General features: G+C 48.9%; 1 protein-coding gene across 1 annotated transcript; it reads right to left on the reverse strand.

Annotated features, from left to right (window-relative positions):
- Nucleotides 1-659: 659 nt before the first annotated feature.
- On the reverse strand, nt 660-11,390 carry LOC104833167 (BPI fold-containing family B member 4-like). The gene is made up of 15 exons (XM_010569743.1): nt 11,279-11,390; nt 10,408-10,522; nt 9,771-9,875; nt 9,347-9,502; nt 7,853-7,916; nt 7,364-7,427; nt 6,828-6,919; nt 5,600-5,773; nt 4,747-4,800; nt 3,924-4,091; nt 3,761-3,828; nt 2,343-2,385; nt 1,740-1,803; nt 1,289-1,365; nt 660-683 (listed from the first exon to the last, which is right to left on the reverse strand). Exons 1-15 carry the CDS (start codon nt 11,388-11,390, stop codon nt 660-662), a joined length of 1,380 nt encoding a protein of 459 aa, XP_010568045.1.
- Between the last annotated feature and the right edge of the window lie 7,217 nt (nt 11,391-18,607).

Below are 18,607 nucleotides of genomic sequence, written 5' to 3' on the forward strand. Positions count from 1 at the left end.
GCTTGTGGGTTAGCATTTGGCCAGTAGGTCAGGAGCAGCCACTGAAAATCCAAGTGTTTTTTTCCTCAGGAGGTTTCAGTGGAGAAAGTTTTCCAACTGAAAACCAAAATATCAGTTGTCACAAAGGAACCAGATCCCGTAGCTGGAGGCAGGACAGATACCTGCCCTGAGAAGCATCAGAAACCAGAACCTCATTCCAAGCACTAAAAAAGTAGGAAACTTTATTAAAAGAGTTACATGACAAATGTATCCTGAGCTCCCACTCAGCACTTCATGCCCTTCTGAACGTGGATGGTGACATTGACTTAGAAAGCCATATGCAGTTTTTTCATTATATCAAGAACAATTTTCCCTCAGAACAAAGTTAACAATTCCACTGCAGCATCACATGCAACTGCTATAACTGTGACCCCAAAATCATGCTAATTCCTCTAAATAAATATTTGTACACAGAGCTGCCTATCGGGTTTTGGCTTATGCAAGTATCTTAGTACTCACGCAAGCCAATTAACTTTAAATTGTCTTAAATGTTATCAAGAATCTTGAATCAAGTTTAGAAAAGAAAAGTAGATAATGCCATTCTCGATGTTCCATCCCCGCTGGTCTGTCTTCCTCTTTCTGTGCCCAGAAAGACCTCTCCGTGCCTTGTACTCCCCAGCTCACACCAGAACCACCAGCAGACCCTGAAGAAGTGCAAGGAGCAACACAGCCACATTATTTCCCGACTTCGAGGGATGCTGGTTCACAACAGCTTGTTAGCAACACACAGTGAACATAAAACCCTCTTGCAAAAATCCTTATGACAAATTTGTAATAAGGGGGGCACAGTACCCTTTGGGAAGTGTCGGAGAATATCCCAGCTCCTCCGGGACATCTCCAGGATGCACAGGGTTGGAATTTGGTGCAATTCAAGACACTTTGAATGGTGCCACTCGAAAGTGCTTGCCAGACCCCCTGGACCCACATCAGAGCTGCTCACAGAGAGTTCTCCAGAAAGAAAAGGCAGCCTGGATGGGGGAACCAGGACCTCCCCCAGAGGGGCTGAATATTGCTCATTGTGTACCTCGTTCGATAATGCTCATGGGCACAAAGTACTTGGGCAGCATTTTCTGAGCTGAAGGAGGTCAGACAGAGCAACCCTTTCTGGCCTTTCAAGGCTTAAAATCTATGGCTCTCGCACACTAAACCACCACTGGCAGGGTCCTGTTACAGGAGCCAGCTGCTAGAAACAGTCCCAGTGACCTGCACCGCTGCCTCGCAGGAAGAAATAGCCTTTCCGAAGACTTACCGCTAATATCTGAATATCCACCTTTATTAAGGGAATGCCCAGCACATTTGGCAGAGGGATCCCGATGCCCAGAGCACCTGCAGGGGACAGACGGGTCCTTACACACTGCGGGAGGGGTGAGCCCACCTCCCACCCCACGACAAAGCTGCTCCCGGGGAGGGTGAAGGCAGCAGAGCTGCTGAAGAGGCACGGACTGCAGCACCACCGCACACGATGCCTTTTGGTTTTCCTTACATTCTCTGCCACTAACTGTTGCTGGGACCCTTAGGACTGAAGCTGGGGTAGATAGTGTAAGAATAAGGTTGGGACTTTTAACTACAGCCTCAAAATGGGGACTGCAGACCTTTAGTTGCTCCAACTCTCCTGCTACAGCTTTCAATCGTGCACACATACCCATCTCCCCTCCTCAGTCAAAGCACTCCCAATGTTACAGCTATCCCGGTCACCTTACCATTGATAAGAGGCAATAAGGTTTCTGCCAGCAGACTGCTGCAGTGTGGCTTCAAGTTCGAGATCTGAACCAGAGAAGGAACAAGCACGTGAGCAGTGCTGCCAGACACAGGACAGCGGCAAGCACAGCCCAGCGCTGCGGCTGGAAGACAGCCAGTCCTTGGGACTGGAAATCACTTCCCACTGACACAGCAAAAGAACAAACAGTCCCTCTTTTCTTTAAAGCGAATCTACTTTTCTTCCTCAATTTGTATTTGGTGCTTCCTTTGGGAAACCTTCTACCAGGTAAAACTCCTGCTGGAGCCTCCGTGTAAGCTTTGCCCAAGCAGGGGTGAATAAACAAACAGACTTCAGGCTTTATATTTGCATTATTAGAAAAGGCAGAAGAAAAAAAAAGAAAAAAGCAGCAAAAGAAGAATTGCTATGACCTACAAAGTAGAGCAGCTAACAGCAAAGACCATCAGCAGATGTAATCCATCACAGCCAGGACACGTTACAGCATCACACAGCGACCGCATGTGTCCCTCCTTCCCCAAAGCCGCAGGGCACAGCACTTGGCCACTCTGCCCACCTAGGAAAGCCTAGACTGGTACGAGAGACTTACGTTACTGATGCCAACATCAGAGGACTCCAAGGAGAGGGAAATGCTGCAGGGAAAGGAAAGCAAACAGCACATCAGATGCCAAGGCACCGGCCAGAGCTCACGGATTCCAATTGTGAGACCGCTGCCACCTTCTAGTGCAGCATTACTCATGGGCAAGGGATCCCTGCGAGGCATCCATAAAGGGATCACAATATTGTAACACAAAAAGCAGGCACTGCCACACTTGCAAGAGAGAAAAGAAAATAGGAAAATAAAAGCTTCACCTAATTTTTATTTGCTTGTAAATGAAACAGCACTGCAACAGGGCACACACCAGGCTCCTGGCTTCCCTTTCCCTCTCCCGTGCCCAGGTAGTTATTCATCTTAGGAAAAGGAGTCAGCTCCTGTTTAGCTGAGAGCAGAGCTTCTAGAAAAAGCATCCAGTCTGGATTTGAAGATCATGAGCTCTGAAGAATTTGCTACAGCTCCTAATCTATCATTGCAATCACACATCGCCATAGCTAAAACATCTGCTTTATTTCCACTTTGAATTTCTCTTTTCTACTTCTATTGAATCTTGTTATATCTTTGTCTATTGAATTAAAAGCCCTGTGATGCATTTCTGTTCTCTATATTGCTGCATACAAGCTATGCCAATGTTGCTTCTAAATCTAGCTCTTTGACAAGCTAAATGGCTTGAAATCCTCAAACCTCACACTATAAGGAATGCTTTCCAACCTTTAATCATACCTTGACTGGCATTAATGACAGTACTTTCCTTTACTCCTTTATCATTCATGTCCAATATCAGACATCTCAAACTACTACCCAGGATGAAAGTCAAGCTGACAGTCTTACAATTATTCAGGTTACCTCATTTCTCCTTGTTATAAAACTGACACAGACTTTTCTGCCAGTCTCCTAAAACTTTCCCACTGCTGTAATGTTTCCTGAAAGTCAGCAATGCCTGTCCACCTCATGCCATCAGCCAGGTACAAAATTCTCAGATTCAGGAAAGGAAATATCTGTTTTACAGACATTGAAAAACATTTCAAGCCAGCAGCTCCGGAGCTAACGTCGCAATGCAGAGAATGTCACCAGCCTGTAAAAGGGCAGCACTGCCCGGCTTTGTCACAGCCGGGTTTGTGCAACACTCCTGTCCCATCTGCCATAGTTCCAGCAGCTCCAGCAGTGCTGTGTCACCGAGGCACACGCTGTTACAGCACTTGGAGCATCCCTGATGAATTGCAGCCCTTCCTGCTGTCCTGCTCTCTTTTGGCCACTGCTTCCCAGAAAACTCAACCTGTACCCTGAGCTCCGGGAAAGCCGGAGTTTCCCAGCACGGCTGAACCCCCGGGGCTGTCTCAGGGGAGCGAGCAGGCTGGGGCGTTGCAGCGGGTTTTGCTTCGAGCAGCGCAGCCGCTGTGGGGACAGCCTACCTGCCCAGGGACAACCCCAGCACCAGTCTGCCTCCGGCAATCGACACGTGGGCGTTTAGACCAAGGTCCTGCAAGCAGACAGGGAGAGGATCAGCCCATGGAGATGTCCCCATCCCAGCTGCCAGTCACTCGGCTGGTTTGAGGTCTTTACATCCACACTTACAGCCTTCAGCAGCAGGAGGTTGAGGATGGGTCCATCTAAGCGCTTGATGAACACCTGAATCATGACTGAAAGCTCGACGGTGGCTTTGTTTTCTTCCAAGAGGATGAGCGGGTTCCCAAACAACGTCAGCTTAATGCTCAGCGGACTGGTCCCATGGCAGGTGGGGCACTGTGGGAATCAGGGATGCATGGATGTGGCTACCCACAGCCCACACACTGGCCAGGCAGGGGACCGGCAGCCCGCTGGTGGGCTCTCACAGCCCCTTAATTCTGTAGGGCCTCCCCCAAGGCCACACAGACCTCGGACAAGCCAAATTTACAGAGCAAATAGGTCTGGCAGCACAGGTCGGCACCCCTTGCTGCAGGCAATAAGGGGCTGAGGAAGCAAAGGTGGACACGAAGGGGGCTGTGGCCGTAAGAAGGTGCCCGTGACGCCCAGGAAACAGGAGATGCCAGACGCTTATCAGCTCTTTCTGTCAATGGCTGTGAGCTGCGAGAGAAGGTGTTCCCCTGCTTAGGCAGCGGGAGAAGGTTGGCTACAGCTGACGGCACACAGGAGAGCGGGGACCGTGCAGAGGCTGCCGAGGGCTGGGCACAAACCTCTGCTCCCTTCAGCCGCTCCCCTCGGCCGGTCGGGCAGCAGGGCACCCTCGAGCGATGCTGACACGGCTCGGCTGCCGTGCGTGCTCAGCACAGCCGAGAGGAGGGGAGCAGAAGACTGGAGACTTTGGCAGCAGCACGCTGGCACATCCAGGTGCATCACTTGGATAGCCTCGGACCTGGCGAGGTTTACACAAACCCTCGCGCCAGCAAAAGTTACTCACCCCAGCAGGAACGAGGGTTGTGATGGCTTCTTGCAGACGGCTGGCACCGGAGAACTGTTGGAACAAAAGTGCAAGCAGCCCTGATGAGCACTACAGCCGATTTCGGCAACACCCGTCCTGCCGGGGCCACCCCTCTCCCACTTGTGCCCCTGTTCCCAGACAGCTTGTTCGCACTCCTGGGGCCAGTCCCCCAGCCTTCATTCACTCACTGTCCCCAGTGAAGCCCCAGGCAGCTCAATCCCATGCAGACCTATATTACGGCAGCACACTGAGCCCTCTGCCTTCTCCATTGCTCCCCAGCTGCCTGGGCAATTCCTAGCTAGTCGTTAAGGTGAGAGCAACCAGCAACGGAAGGAAAAGTAACCCAGAGGCTTTCAACGTTTGTCAGTGTGTAGACTGCTAATATTTCCCAGTAGAATTACAGATCAGAGGTACAGAAAATGCATACGCCTAGAGAATTGCATTGCATATACGAAGTTGCTTTTCTCAGTGACATTTTGCAGATTCCTTGAAATGGATTACGGACCTCCGGGAGTCCATGGCATAACCAGTACACAACTGGTTTCAGCAGGTATCCCTTGGGGTGCCCATACAGAAAAAAGAACAGCTGATCATTGCACATGCTATTATAGGTTTCCAAAAAAGAGTGGTAAGGAGGCAACTCTGGGGCTTGAGTATCTGCAGGTGAGCACACGCATACGCAGGCCCCAGAGCGGCTGCGTGCCGAGAGCCAGCAGAGGCTGTGCGTGCCGTGAATCCATGCGCAGCAGCTCCCCGAGCTGAGCTAAGGTCAGGCTGACGCCTGTCCCCTGCCACCTCCCCCGGCATGAAATACAGGTGCTGCTACACTCACGACTTCTGGCGTGCAGGTGAAGGTCTGCGGCGGTATCTGGATCAGGAGGGACAGGACCGCATTGAGAAAGCTCTGGCGCAGTCCCAAGACCAGAAGCTTGTCCAGCAGCGGAGGCAAAGCAGAGGGGGACGAGTCATGGGGGATGATGCTGCCTCCCACCTGCTTCACCGCACCCTGCAAAGAGAGGTGACATGGATGTTAAACTGATCCTTCAAAGCCACGAGGCATGCCCAGATCCTCTAGACAGAGAGTGCAGGGTCTGTGCCAGCTGAAACAGCTCTCCCCTCGCCAGCAGCTTAGGGAAAGCATTGGACTCGGAGCAATTCCCTCTATATTTAACGGATGAAAGGAGCTGATAAAGGGCAGAGTGTGTAACTGAGGCCTTCTTAGCTAATAACAGACTTTGTCCAAATCACATCTCACCGCTTCAGTTCACCTTTTGAGATTTCACTCCAAGAGCAAACGAGCAGTGAAGGTGCTGCCAGCCCAGCGGTCCCAGCCCTGCCTGCCTTCCCTCCAGTGCCCAGCCAGGCGTGAGCCATCCTCCGACTCTACAACAAACTTGCACTGATACCATCTACTTGCTAAGGAGACTAACTCTGTCTAGGGGTGGTGGGGGCAAAGACTAATCCGGATGAAGTACCTGCACTAAAGCAAGAGCAGCAGCACTGATCGTACAGACTGCAGTGTTTGTTATTAGCCCTTGCTATTCTTTATCTCTTATGTCCCATTGCTTCTCACTAGCCACTTTCTTTTATTTGAGTTGTCCTGTTTGAAAGTACTGTTTGGTTTTTGCTGTTTTGTTTTTTTCCCCAGTGAGACAGAATTAAAAAATACAGCCATTAGCTTGGTAGCATTCACCTACCACAGACACCGAATAGTGAAGGCAAAAAGCAGTAACACCCAGCCTGCAGGCAGGGCGAGGGGGGGATGAAAACTGCTTGACCCAACAGTTACAAACAGCAGACACACAGTTTCAGGCAGTCTCAAGATAAGTTTGCAAACAAAGCAAAAGAGGGCTTGAAGAAAAGTACACGCAGTCACTTAGCAGTGATTTGGATAAGGATCTAAATATTTAGCTAGCATTTCCAGAACAAGTCATTAGCCCAGCTCCTCCACGTGATTGTACTGGAAGAAGACAACGGCTCCCACGGGATGAGGTGAACAGTCTGAACGGCACCACGCTGCAGTCACGCTCGCAGGGTCCCGTCACCCAGTGTTAACTTACATCTAAATCCAACCCAAGGAACAAGCCAGAGGTAAACGGGAGGCTGGCCAGCTGGTAGTGAATCGTTCCTGCCGTACCAACTGGGATTACCGCTTCATGGAGAAAAAAAAAGATCGTTACAAGATCAGGAAATAAGCAGCAACACAAACTCCCCTCCTGACCCTGCAGGCCACCAGCCAGACCTCACACCCACAACCAGGTCCCGAGCATGCACTTCTGTGGGGTGTTCACTGCTACTCAAAACATCCAAAACATCCCCAAATTCAGCTTTGTGGGATCTGCCATTAGAATATAGCCCATAAAGAGCATCAAAGATAAAAAGCTAAATCCAAGGGTGACGTATAAAAATGGCATAAGGAGGGCCAAGGTGCAGGCAGTTCACTTGAACTGCTGGGGCGTGAATTCGAGTTTCAGTAACAATCCTGCAGAAGCGCAGCTCCTCCCTGATGCACTTAAGGACTAGTCATGGGAAAGTCCCACTGCAGGACTGCAGGGAACACGGGAAAGCAGCACCTCATCCTCCATAAGAAACGCACCGTTGAGAGTGCCCAGGAGCTGGATGTTCACAAGGTTGACGACAATATCGACTACTGGACACAGCTGCAACACAAAGCAGAAGTGCGACCGCTCAACCCCCCTCGCCACCCCTCTGCAGGGAGCCGTCACCCTACAGCCTGATCAGACCTGCTCCTTTTAATCTAAATCCCCAGGGAAAAAGTGCCACGCGTGGCATCAGGCAGCAGCTGGGATGCTGTGAAGGACTTGGGGGCAGCGGAGCAATCCTGGAGCTGTGGTACTACACCAAAGGGGACTGCTTTCATCTGGGGAATATTTCAGGCGTGCCCTGCAGGCAGAAACACGCTGGCAGCAGCCAGGCTGGCCACGGGCATCCTTGCCAAGCAGCGCATACCAGTGACATGGGAAAGCAATACAGAAAGATGATGCAGCTTGCTGTGACCTCGTAACATGTTGTTCCTGATATTTCTGCATTTCAGCTATGAAAGGAGGGCAATCTTCAGGCTTACCAAACCAGGCAAAGTTGCTGTCAGCTGCTTAAGCACAATCTCGTTTACTGATAGGGACAGTAAGCTGGAAAGGAAAGAAAAAAAATTTCCAATCACTACAAACACAGCTCCAGGATAGAAGACCAAACGTTCTCCACCCTTCATTTTACACACTACTATGCCCTTAGCCACCCCTCAGGGACACTGCTGCAGCTGCTACTGGCAAGAGCAGGGGCTGTGCAGAAGGCAGGGAGGGCAAGGAGCTGCTCCCCTCCACCAAGGGGAGAATTGGGCTAATTCCTGAGAATTGAAGGCTTCAGCACTTGGGGTGCACAGACATCATTGCACGAAAGGAGTGAGCCTCTCGCAGTGTAACCCGAGTTTGGTTGTCTCCCTCTGGTATTTAAATCAGTGCTGTAGTTAAGGGAAAGTGGAGCCGTTATGAAATACCTCCATGTTAGTTATGGGAAACAAACAATTTACATGTGGAATAACAAGAGGAGAAATGTGCTGTGTAACATTTCAGCACTGCTGCTAAATAGATCACTCTGGGACGTGTGCTGCCTGCAGGCAGTGCAGAGCCATTTACTTTTGATAATCAATATATTTCTGGACTATTGGGTTAGAACATGCAGCAGCACACTCAGCAAGCCACAGACAGCAGGAATGCATAATGCATCTCATTATTTATGCCCAAGCTCTGCCTATAGACCCATCTGAGGAACTGCCCCTTATCCCACAGGGAGTTCACTTCCTGCAAACCATCGCTTTAATCCTGCTAAAACTTAAAATATGACCCCCAGAGTGGGTGAGCTGTGTTCCTCTATTCACTTACATAGTCTCTTTCAAACCAGCTGCTGCACTGATTGAAATATAATGCATAATGCAAAAATTAATTAGGAGAAATTCAATGAACCCGAAAAGTGAGTAATTCAAAAGCAATAAAAGAAAATATTTCCCATGATCAATTTACTGTTGCATTCATCAATACATAAAGTCAGTAAATTCTTTCTGCCAAGAATTTAATAAGGCTGAGCAAGAGATGGGACATTTGCATGGAATTACACACACCCACAGTGGCCAGACCGAAAGTCCATATGCCCAGCATCTTTCTGTGACAGCAGCCAAAGGCAGAGCATAAAACCAGGGCAAGCAACGGTGCTGTTCTCCTAGAACACTCCCTGCCCTATTATTCCTACCCTTTGGGTATCAATTCAGTAGCTAAATCTAAAGAAAGTGCATTGGAAGAAGTACCAAACCTCATACTTCAGATCTTAATGTTTCCACAGGAAAACAGGGCAAATTAACCCTCATCTTCCAACAACCAAATTTTTTGCTGGTTCCACTGAAGCAACTGTCTTTGGCAATGGGAAAGAAATTACTTCCCTAAGGCCTGGCTCTGTATCAGCTTAGCACCGTCTGTGTTCTGGCAGACTGTCTAGATCATTGGATAAAGAGAACAGCATTGCATGCAATGGAAAACATAAATGAAAATATAAATCCACAGGCACTTACCCAGAAAGGAGCTTGATCTTTATGGCACCAAGAACGCAGAGGCAGTCTTCAATGACGACCTGGACTGTGCCCGATTCAAAATTTGTGCATTTAATGTTTGCGGTAATGTTCACATCCACTGAGATATCAATTAGTTCTGAAAGAAGGCCAACCAAGCTGAAAAAAACGTAAATGGGATTGAACAGATTTCATCTCTCAGCCTCTAACCAGAGAAACTCAGCAAAGCCAGTAGCAACGAACTGCACCTCCATCTCCTGCAGTTCATTACAAATACCACAAGCCATCTTTTGGTGCCTATTCTGCTCTGTGACTTTATTATAGGTAAGAAACACCTAGAAGTCCATAAAAGATGCAAAACGTTGCGCAATAGGAAGCCTGTGGGTAGGGGTGTCCCTTAGCAGCCACTACAAAACACCCCACTCACCAGTTGCCACTGAGCTCCAGCTTTGCGGCGATGGTCAGCTGGACCCCGATTCCTGGCAGCAGCACCACCGACAGCCTGGGGAGCTGGACCTTGACAAGGTGCAGGCTGCAAACAACAGCAAAAGCTGGCGCAAATTAAAAGCATCTTCTAACAGCTGAGCAGCTGTACCCACTGAGGAACCTACAGCGCCCTCGTCACCACGGCCACCTCCAGCTGGAGACTCGAGTATTATAAGCACAAGCATTGTAAGCAAGAGATACCAGCTCCAGGATGAGAGACAGGGTCTGCAGCTGAAACCCAAAAGAAGGCAACCAGAATCAGATTAGGGTAGAAACCAACTTTACAGAGCAGTCGGCTTTTTCTCTCTGTGGCCCCTTCCTCCCTCCCTCAGGGCTGCCGAGCGTCTCGGATATCAACAGCACCAGAGCCATCATTCTGCATCTGCATCCACAACCTGCAGCGCACTTCACCATCCACCTTGCTACCACACAGAAAACTGTTATCGGGCCAGAATTTCAGTATCAAAATAAAATGAGATAACTACTTGGGCCAATCATGCCAACTACAGCTCAGCTTTTGTCACTTCGGAATTGATGGTGAAGGTGCACTCACAGAGAAGCCCTTGCTCTCCACTTACCCAGTGATGCTGGTGGGAGAGTTCAGCAGACCCCCTTCACCCATGATGTTTGGGAGCACAAGGCCCTGCAGATGCTGCTGGAGAAGCCCGTTCTGAAGTATGGCATCTGAGAGAACTGGAAAACATCTCTGCGTGAGGACCGGCACTTGCAGCAGTGACCTCTCTCCACTCAGTCAGATCTGTCCTGGCAAAGGCATCACACAACAAAGCCCCACCACTCCCCAAAACTCCTTATAAAGTCATTAGCTGTCTCAGTGCAGTCAAATCACACAGGGGATGGTATTTTACAACGTGCACTAAACCGAAGCTGCCATTAGTGAATTAACCCGGAGAGGTAGCAGTGGAGAGCATCCCAGACCTCCAACTTCAAGAGTATAGTACAGTTGTGCACTACCAGAAACGACAGCAACCCCACTTGGTAGTTGCGCTTCAACTCACAACTTGCTTCCCGTTTGTAAAGGGGTTTTGTTTGGGTTTTGGGTTTGTTTTTTTTTAATAGGAGCAACTTGAAACAAGCCTCTTTTTTTTGCTGGAGCACTGCAAATGTAAACATGGCTGCTAAACTTCACAGCAGTGGTTTGCCAAACATCAGCTGCTCCAATATGGAGATGAGAAACTAAGACAAAATGAGGGAATAATTCAGATCTAGCCCTGAAATTCTGTATGGCTCTTTGGTGCTGAAATGTGTCCCAGTTCTGGAGCAGAGAGATTTCCCTGACCCATGAACCCAGTGATGGCTGTCAGAAGCTCTGAGCAAAGTCTGCAGCCTTACAGAACTATAAAATAAAGATGAAGACACTTAGGAGGTTTGACTCCACGTCACAGTCCCACGTAGCTTTCAAAACAAACGTAACCCATGTTTTCTAGTTACCGTTCTGCATTGCCCCTGGACTGACGGCACAGGACAGACCAGACAAGACTTCCTGAGAGGGTGAGAGGAGGCCACAGAAAAAGATGATTCCAAAAAGCTTCAACATCGTCATGTCCAGAAGACTCCTCTGCTGCAAGGGAGACATCAGAGTGAAAAGTGGGGGAAAAGGCTCTAAGAAGAGATCCCAGTGTCTTTGTAAGGACAGAGGTCAAGTGAGAAATCCCTTGTCTACTCTTTATCAAGTTCAAGACTGCTCGAGCCTGGGGCAGCAGGACCTTGTTTACATCCACACACGTGGACAGATTCCAAGTCTGGATCAATAAAAGCCCTTTCCTGGTTCTTTGTGACTGGCCCAAAATATTCTACATGTTCACACACAAGAAAGCCAAACTGCTTTTCCCCTGAACCAACGTTTAAGCAGTCGTCATTTCCGTGTCCCTTAGATGAAGTGTTACACGTGTTTTGGTAAGGGTCTTTGACAAGGGAAGCATCTGAGGATTATTCCCATTCTTTCTAACTTTCGAAAACAATAAACTAAAGCTCAAGTGATAAAAATAAGCTAGCTATAAAGTTATAATTCAATAATTATTAACACAAATTTACTTATGAAATGCCAGATATAGGCAGATGATTGGAGCTTGGTGCACAGCAAAATCTCAAACTAACGAGGCCAAGCAGTAGGCACACGATGCGCGCCCTTCCAGAGCTATAAGGCGATAACGCTACTACCACGCGAGTCTCCCTGCCACCACGCAGCCTTCACCAGCCGAGGCTTTGATGCGGATGATGTTATTACCTGCATCAGCTGCAGCCAGCTGGGAAGGGCTCTCAGGTCCGCTTGGGCTCTTCTGGAAGCCGTCAAGACTCAGCGTCGTCCTCCCTTTTTTTCCTGCAACTGAGATGGAAGAAGTTGCCCTTATATAAAAACTGCAGCCAACCAGACACACCTTTTCCTCACAACCTCCACGTCTCAGGAGCAGGCATCCCTCTATACTCTTGCTCTTTGCAAGCAACACCCAGCTGCCACCTCCCTTGATTTATACAAGGTAACGTCACCGCTGACTTGACCGGTTGCCGTTTCCCTTTGCAGCCTGGATCATTCGGATGCCACATTTTCCCCCCCCTAGTCTATCTCAAAAAAGATACCCTGTAATGGTGGCCCCAGTGGGGATCCCCATGCTTTGAGGAAACCAACTTTTTAGGAAATCATGAGAATTACTGAAGCATCTAAATCTGACAGGAGACCGATGAGGCTGCCTATACAGGAAGGCAGTGCATGGAACACATGGGCATGGATTCAAGGAGGCTTATAGTAGGAAACAATCTGCTTTTCCCAATCCCTGAGGAGTTGTGAGACTTATAATGCTCATCCCTGTTTCAAATGCAGCACTGGAAAAATATTTTCTTGACAAAAAGCAACGTGGAGAGGTTGCAGAAACCTGATAAATGTTGGCTTTGTTAAGACCAAGCTTCAAATTTATTTCAGTCATATCTGTAAAGAGTGTCACAAATTGACCGTAAAAAATGAAGTTGTATTGAAATGTATAAAGCCAACAATAAATGTAATTTTGAATAAGCAACGCTTATGCTAGCTGAATGAGCCGAGGGCAGCAGAAATGCGCATTTCAAAGGAAAAATCTCATCCCTCAGCGGACACCTTGGCTGGGCTTCACGGAAGTTTCCATTGTGCAGGGCCCTGGGAAGATCTTATCTGGGGACTTTGTTCAGGTCTGGTCACCCATGTTCAAGAGGGACAGACTCAGACAGAAACCGGGCAGCAAAGGGCTGCCGCGATGACTGGGAAACCGGAGAGCGGCCAGCGCGCTCGGCCTCGCGGAACAGAGACGAGCAGAGATACGATCATTCTCCACAAACACAGGAGAGGGAGAGGAGAGGACAGGAGAGCTGCTCGGGCTCAGGGACAATGTTGGCACAGGAACAAACACAAGCCAATACGTTCAGGTTGAAGTTAAGAGAAAGCTGCTACTACCACAGCGAGTTTTGGGCTAGCTTTCTCATGGGAATACAGAAGGCAGCAAAAATAGTCTTAGGATGCTCTTCAATACCACACAAGGTGTTTTTTTGTGGTAACAGCGAAGTGCTTTCACCAAGCAGGAAGGTCCTTCAGCACGTGCTTCCGAGGGCTCAGACTCAACAAAGCATCCCATCACAGAAACACTGTGCGAGCTCTTGTTTTGTTTAACACACACTCAGTCTGGACTGCATTTGGTGTGCTGGTGACGGTCTAGTCCCAAAACCAGGGAATGAAGTTAGCCCCTCTGAGAAGGCTGGAGCAGCAGAGAGAAGTCAAAACCATCTCCCTCAGAAGATGCAGCCCAGCTGCCTGCTGAGATCATGACTGCAGTGCTTGGTCAGCAGGGAAAAAGAGACGGAGCAACGCTGCAGCCCACCCCCAGGCCCTTCACGGGGTGCAAAGTGCAGAGCCACGCAAGCGGGGTCCCTCCTGCAGCCGACGTCCCGGCAGCGGATCCCTCGCCAGCACATCCCGGTGCCTGCATCCCATCACTGGCTCTAGTCCTGCTTTCCACATTTTCTCCCCAGGTGTCTCAGGGTGATTTACACTTACTGTTTTTATTGCTGACTCTGCTGCTTGCCCCAGTGTGCTTTTACTGCCTGGGACAATCTATCTGCGTTTCTTCTTTTTTGTTCCCTTTCAAAGAGCCTCATCCAAATGCACAAGGCCAAGCGGTCATCATAAACGTCCACAGTGAAGCGTTCAGGAGACTCTGCTCCAGCCTCGTACACGCTACAGGAATATCACTGCTGGCAAAAGTCAGCTACTGAGCATGTACAAAAGCAGATTTCCAAATGGTTTCAGACATGCCACCATGTGTGCAATAAACACCCGAGTCGTTGTATATGCACAACGCGACTGCACGCTCAAATCAGATAATCTCGCAGTTCAATGACAAGAGGCAGACATCTGTGTTTGTACCTGACACACATGTATTGTACCAACAGCAGCGAGCAGAAGCTGTAAGGAAAGCAGCACATTTTATACACCGCTGTAGATATTTCTTCTTGCTGTGCGAGTTTTTCTTATTCAGTCATATCCTTTGCCTCCCTCTCACGCGCCTATATTTCATTCTCTCCTTGCAGCAGTGATTTAGATATCACTTACCAGGAGGCTGAATTCAGTTCTGCAGTGACAAGGGAATATATATTAAAATGAAGCATTGCAAGAAATGCTAGAAGAGATTATCACAACACAAATGCTGGAAAGTGGAAGGGCTTATGGAAAGACTAACACACGCAGAGGAAAGACGCTCCGGAGCAGCTTCTGGCATTCCAAACTGCCCCAAGCTTGCGGCTCAGAAAGATGGCAGGTTAAACAGGAGACAGCAACAGGAAAGGAATTTTAGAAGACTAATACTAAAGTAAATAAATATTATAATTTATTAAATAATATTAAATTCACTGATATTTTTTCTCTAATGTTCAGAACCATAGAAGCCTAGGGAAAACTTGGGAGAAATACATACGTCCCAAATGAAAATGTTAAGCAATATTAAAGAACAAAAAAAAATCAGAATTTCTCCACCACAGTTTGAAGAACACCACCACATTTTTAAGATAAATGGTGGTTTTGAGACATTCCAGAAGTTTGCAGGCTACAGGAACACAAAATTTCTTCACTGTTATGTGCTGGGGGGGGAGAAGAGTAGCCTCAGCCTGTAACACTTCATTAATGGGCAAATAGTAACTCCCTATGAAGAATATACATAAACTGAATCCTGTCTCTTGAGGTGGAAAACCTAAATCTAATAGCATGAATTACACCCTGTGATGGAGCTGCCTTGTACAAATATGCAGCCTGTTCTCTTGCAGGGACACTTCCTAGAAGTAACTGCTTCCAGATGGATGCTGTGAACATTAATGAAACTGCTCAGTTCAAATGTCGATGGAAAGTAACTTCCCTGATGTCAGCAAAAAGAAGCCAGCTCAAGAGAAAGGAGAAAGCACTCAGGTAGGAAAATGACACAGCAAACCTCAAACTAAATTAGGCTGCTAGAATAAAAACTGGAAAAGGAAGGGGAAAAAATGAAATCGGTTCTAAACACTGACTGCACCTGGGCTGTGAACTTCCAGCCCAGTTTCCAAATAGCTGAAGTTCAGCTTTATGAACCGTTTTCCCTACCTGGCACTTTACTGGGGAATACGGCAACAATGGCAATACGGTTGGATTTGCACCGCAGTAGGTCTGCCCCCTCGGCCAGCATGTTGGTCAGTGGCAATTCAGTCCAGAGACTGGAAAACAAACGCACAGAGAAGTGTCATTTGATGCTGTATTCATTCTGCCTCATTGCAAGCAGCCTTGCTCAGGGGAGATTTGTTTTCCAATCCTGTTTATGCCCAGGGAAGTGGGAGGAGGGAAGCTCTCTCTGAACTCCCCAATCCAGTGTAATAATACACTGAATTATGCTAACCAGAAACTCTGCGTTAGCGAAGCATTTATCTTCGTAAAGTTACCCGTGTTCTTGTTTGGTTTGGGATGGATGAATCCTCCCAGAGCCAGACTCAAAAGCTAATTTCTAGCAACAGGATTTGTCAAAACATGAACTAAAATCTCCTAGAAAGGACCTGGAGGGTTTTAATAAGAACTGAGGGAATCAGACTCTCCTCAAGTTTGGGGACTGGACTTTAGCCCAGGATTGTCAGAAACCCACAATCCCCACAGCCAGATTTACAGTTGATTTAGCAGCTTCCATTGTCAGCAGTCCACAAGGGCAAAGCAGCTTAATTAATACCAATCACTCTTTATAACAACAGCGAGCCTTGCCAAATCGATCGGAGGCTTGCACTGACCCAGGACCGCTTCTTAGCGCACGTACCTGGGACTTGTGGCATGTTGTGCGTGGACAGACGTCAAAAGCATCCTTTCCAGATTTACTTGTGTCTGATCGCTCACCCATGCAGTTTCCTACATAGGGAACTCAAGAAACAGAAACATGATCTCAGGGAAGGGCCACGCAGAGAGCACAGGCAGGAAAAACAAGGAAAAGAACACGAGGCTCGTGGGCAGCAGCTCTAAGGAGCTGCCTGTCAAAAGGAGTGAGAACAGCAACATTGATTTCTGGATGCATCCACAATGTTGAGCATAAACAGCAAGGGAGAGTAAAATCGCTGCCATGAGATAACAACAAATCAATGTCTCCAGGAATTTTATAGATGGGAAACTTTCTGCTTCCGAGATGTGAACTGAAGCAGAATGAGCGTAATGTTATCAGCTACAGAAAAGGGACAAACTTCATTAGCCAGATGCACCATGATGAGTTGCAGCGCAAAAACGGAGGCATTTTTGCGGACATGTCTTCAGGCCTTACCAAGACATCAGAGCTCCACAATGCAACGCTGAAAGCAGCACCGGCCAAAGGACTCGCAGGGGGAAAACCAAGCCACGCCAGGCAGGAAAGCCTAGGAAGCCCTGCAAATCCTTCCCCGGCTGCTTCGGGCAGGCATTGGTTTCACTGAGTTTTGCAGTATTTTGTCGGTGCCTGTCTGTTGTTGGCCTGCAGAGACAGAGTTGAAGTCGAAGTGCCACCTTGAGCATTTTTCTGGGGGGGCATCTTGACTTTTTCAGGTCTGGCACATTCCAGGTTTCCCCAGGGCATCCTTTTTCACCTGGCCCCCACAAGGCAAGCTTGGCCACTTGCCACAAATCACCTGACGTTCAAAGGCCTAGGTCAGGTCAGCAGAGGAGGCTGTAACCTTCCCGTGGGGCTGCCGGGAGCCCCCAGCGAAAGACCACGGGGCACGCACAGGCTCACTGCCCCACATTTGGGGTGCACGGCCAGAAGAACCCCCATGTATCTGCAGGCAGCCAACCTGCACTGGCATACCAGCACGTGTGCTGCCTGGCGCACGCCCCAGCAGAGACACGGCAGCATGGACTTCTCAGTGATGCAACGTGCACCTTAAAGTCAAACCCAGTCCTATATTTTAAACAAATGAATCCCTTTCCTGCCTTCTTCCCATCACTTCCAATCACTTGCGCTGTGAGCGCTGTGAACGCCTCAATTCCTCCTCACTCTTCATTCTTCCAATTTATTTTTTGCCTTCCTTCCAGTCTGGAAAATGGATTTCTGTCCATTTCATTGCCTCAGAAAGTGTCAGCACCGTGATGCCAACAGAGACTTTTAAAATAAAGACAGCTATTTCCATTTGACTGAAGGAGAGCAACACAGGCTCAAAGCCGTGTTTCTGTCTTGCCTCAGGTTTGGGGAAGCTTCGCTTTACAAAAAGAAAAGCAATATTGAGTGAAATTGTCCTTGATCGTCTCTATTAATCCCTGGGAAGAATTAGCAGCAGCCTTATATTACACACATACATCTTCTGTAAGTAAAGATTTTAGGCTTTCTGTCCTATTCTCAGCTTTTAATAGAGACTCGACACGGTCTCTTTGGACACATCATCAGCACAGGTGGCAGAATTAGTGCCGTGCTTTGTCCAGACATTCCTTGGGAGATAAATTACAGCCCCTGCAAGTAGTCAGGGGTTTTGAGTCAGCGTTATGTAAATAAATGCTTATTTCTAGGAAGATACCAACTGCTCGAAAGAAACTGCAGCTGAAACAAGAGAGCTAGTTCCCATTAAACAAACCTTGCTAATAAGTTAATTATCCTGATGAGTAGGGCTGAGGTCTAACTCACCCATATGCTATTTCCCCTCCACGGTCAGTCCAGTGTTGGTTGGTACACAGATCCTGCCTCAGGGCAGAAGCCTCAAAACACCAGTGACATCGAAAGGAGGAAACAAAGAGGCGTTGGAGGAGATAAAACCCGGAGCAGGCTGGAGAGGGCGAGGAACACGGTCACCCGGCAGGGCCGGCGGCTGTCCTGCCTCTGACCCTCTGTGGCTCAGCATCCCAACTCACGCCTACAACTGGTGCGGACAATTTTGAGTACCCATCCCCTGTCCTGCTCACCCCCTGCCCAGCTCCTACGCACCAGGGAGACGTTGCAGACCGTGTACGCATCTTCCCTCGGTTCCCCTGCTTCCAACCCGGAGAGCAATTTTGATGCAAAAAATGGGCGAGGACCTCAGGTCTCAGAGAGGCAAACGAGGGAACGGTAGCGAGAAACAGCCACGTTTCCTCACCCCGTGACGCGGGCAGCGCCGGGAGCCCGGAGAGAACCCAGGGCCGGCGCCGCGAAGCCGGCGGGGCGAGGCTCGAACCTGCGGCCCGGAGGGGCCGCGGGTGGCTCAGGGCGGCTCCGCTCCGGCCCGGGGCGCTGCGGCGTGCGGCGCAGCTTGGGTTGTACCGCCCCCTGCTGGCGGCGGGGGGGCGGGCCGGGCGGGCCGCGGGGG

This window comes from Haliaeetus leucocephalus, unplaced genomic scaffold (genome assembly GCF_000737465.1).
Source record: "Haliaeetus leucocephalus isolate CR32 unplaced genomic scaffold, Haliaeetus_leucocephalus-4.0 Scaffold273, whole genome shotgun sequence".
In the NCBI taxonomy this organism is placed as follows: domain Eukaryota; kingdom Metazoa; phylum Chordata; class Aves; order Accipitriformes; family Accipitridae; genus Haliaeetus; species Haliaeetus leucocephalus.

Coding starts and splice junctions, on each gene's coding strand:
- LOC104833167 (XM_010569743.1), bottom strand. CDS start 11,390: ATGACGATGTTGAAGCTTTTTGGAATCATCTTTTTCTGTGGCCTCCTC. Junction 5,774..6,827: donor TCCTTGGGTTGGATTTAGAT/GTAAGTTAACAC, acceptor CTCTCTTTGCAG/GGTGCGGTGAAGCAGGTGGG. Junction 2,386..3,760: donor CTGGGGTTGTCCCTGGGCAG/GTAGGCTGTCCC, acceptor CTTTCCCTGCAG/CATTTCCCTCTCCTTGGAGT.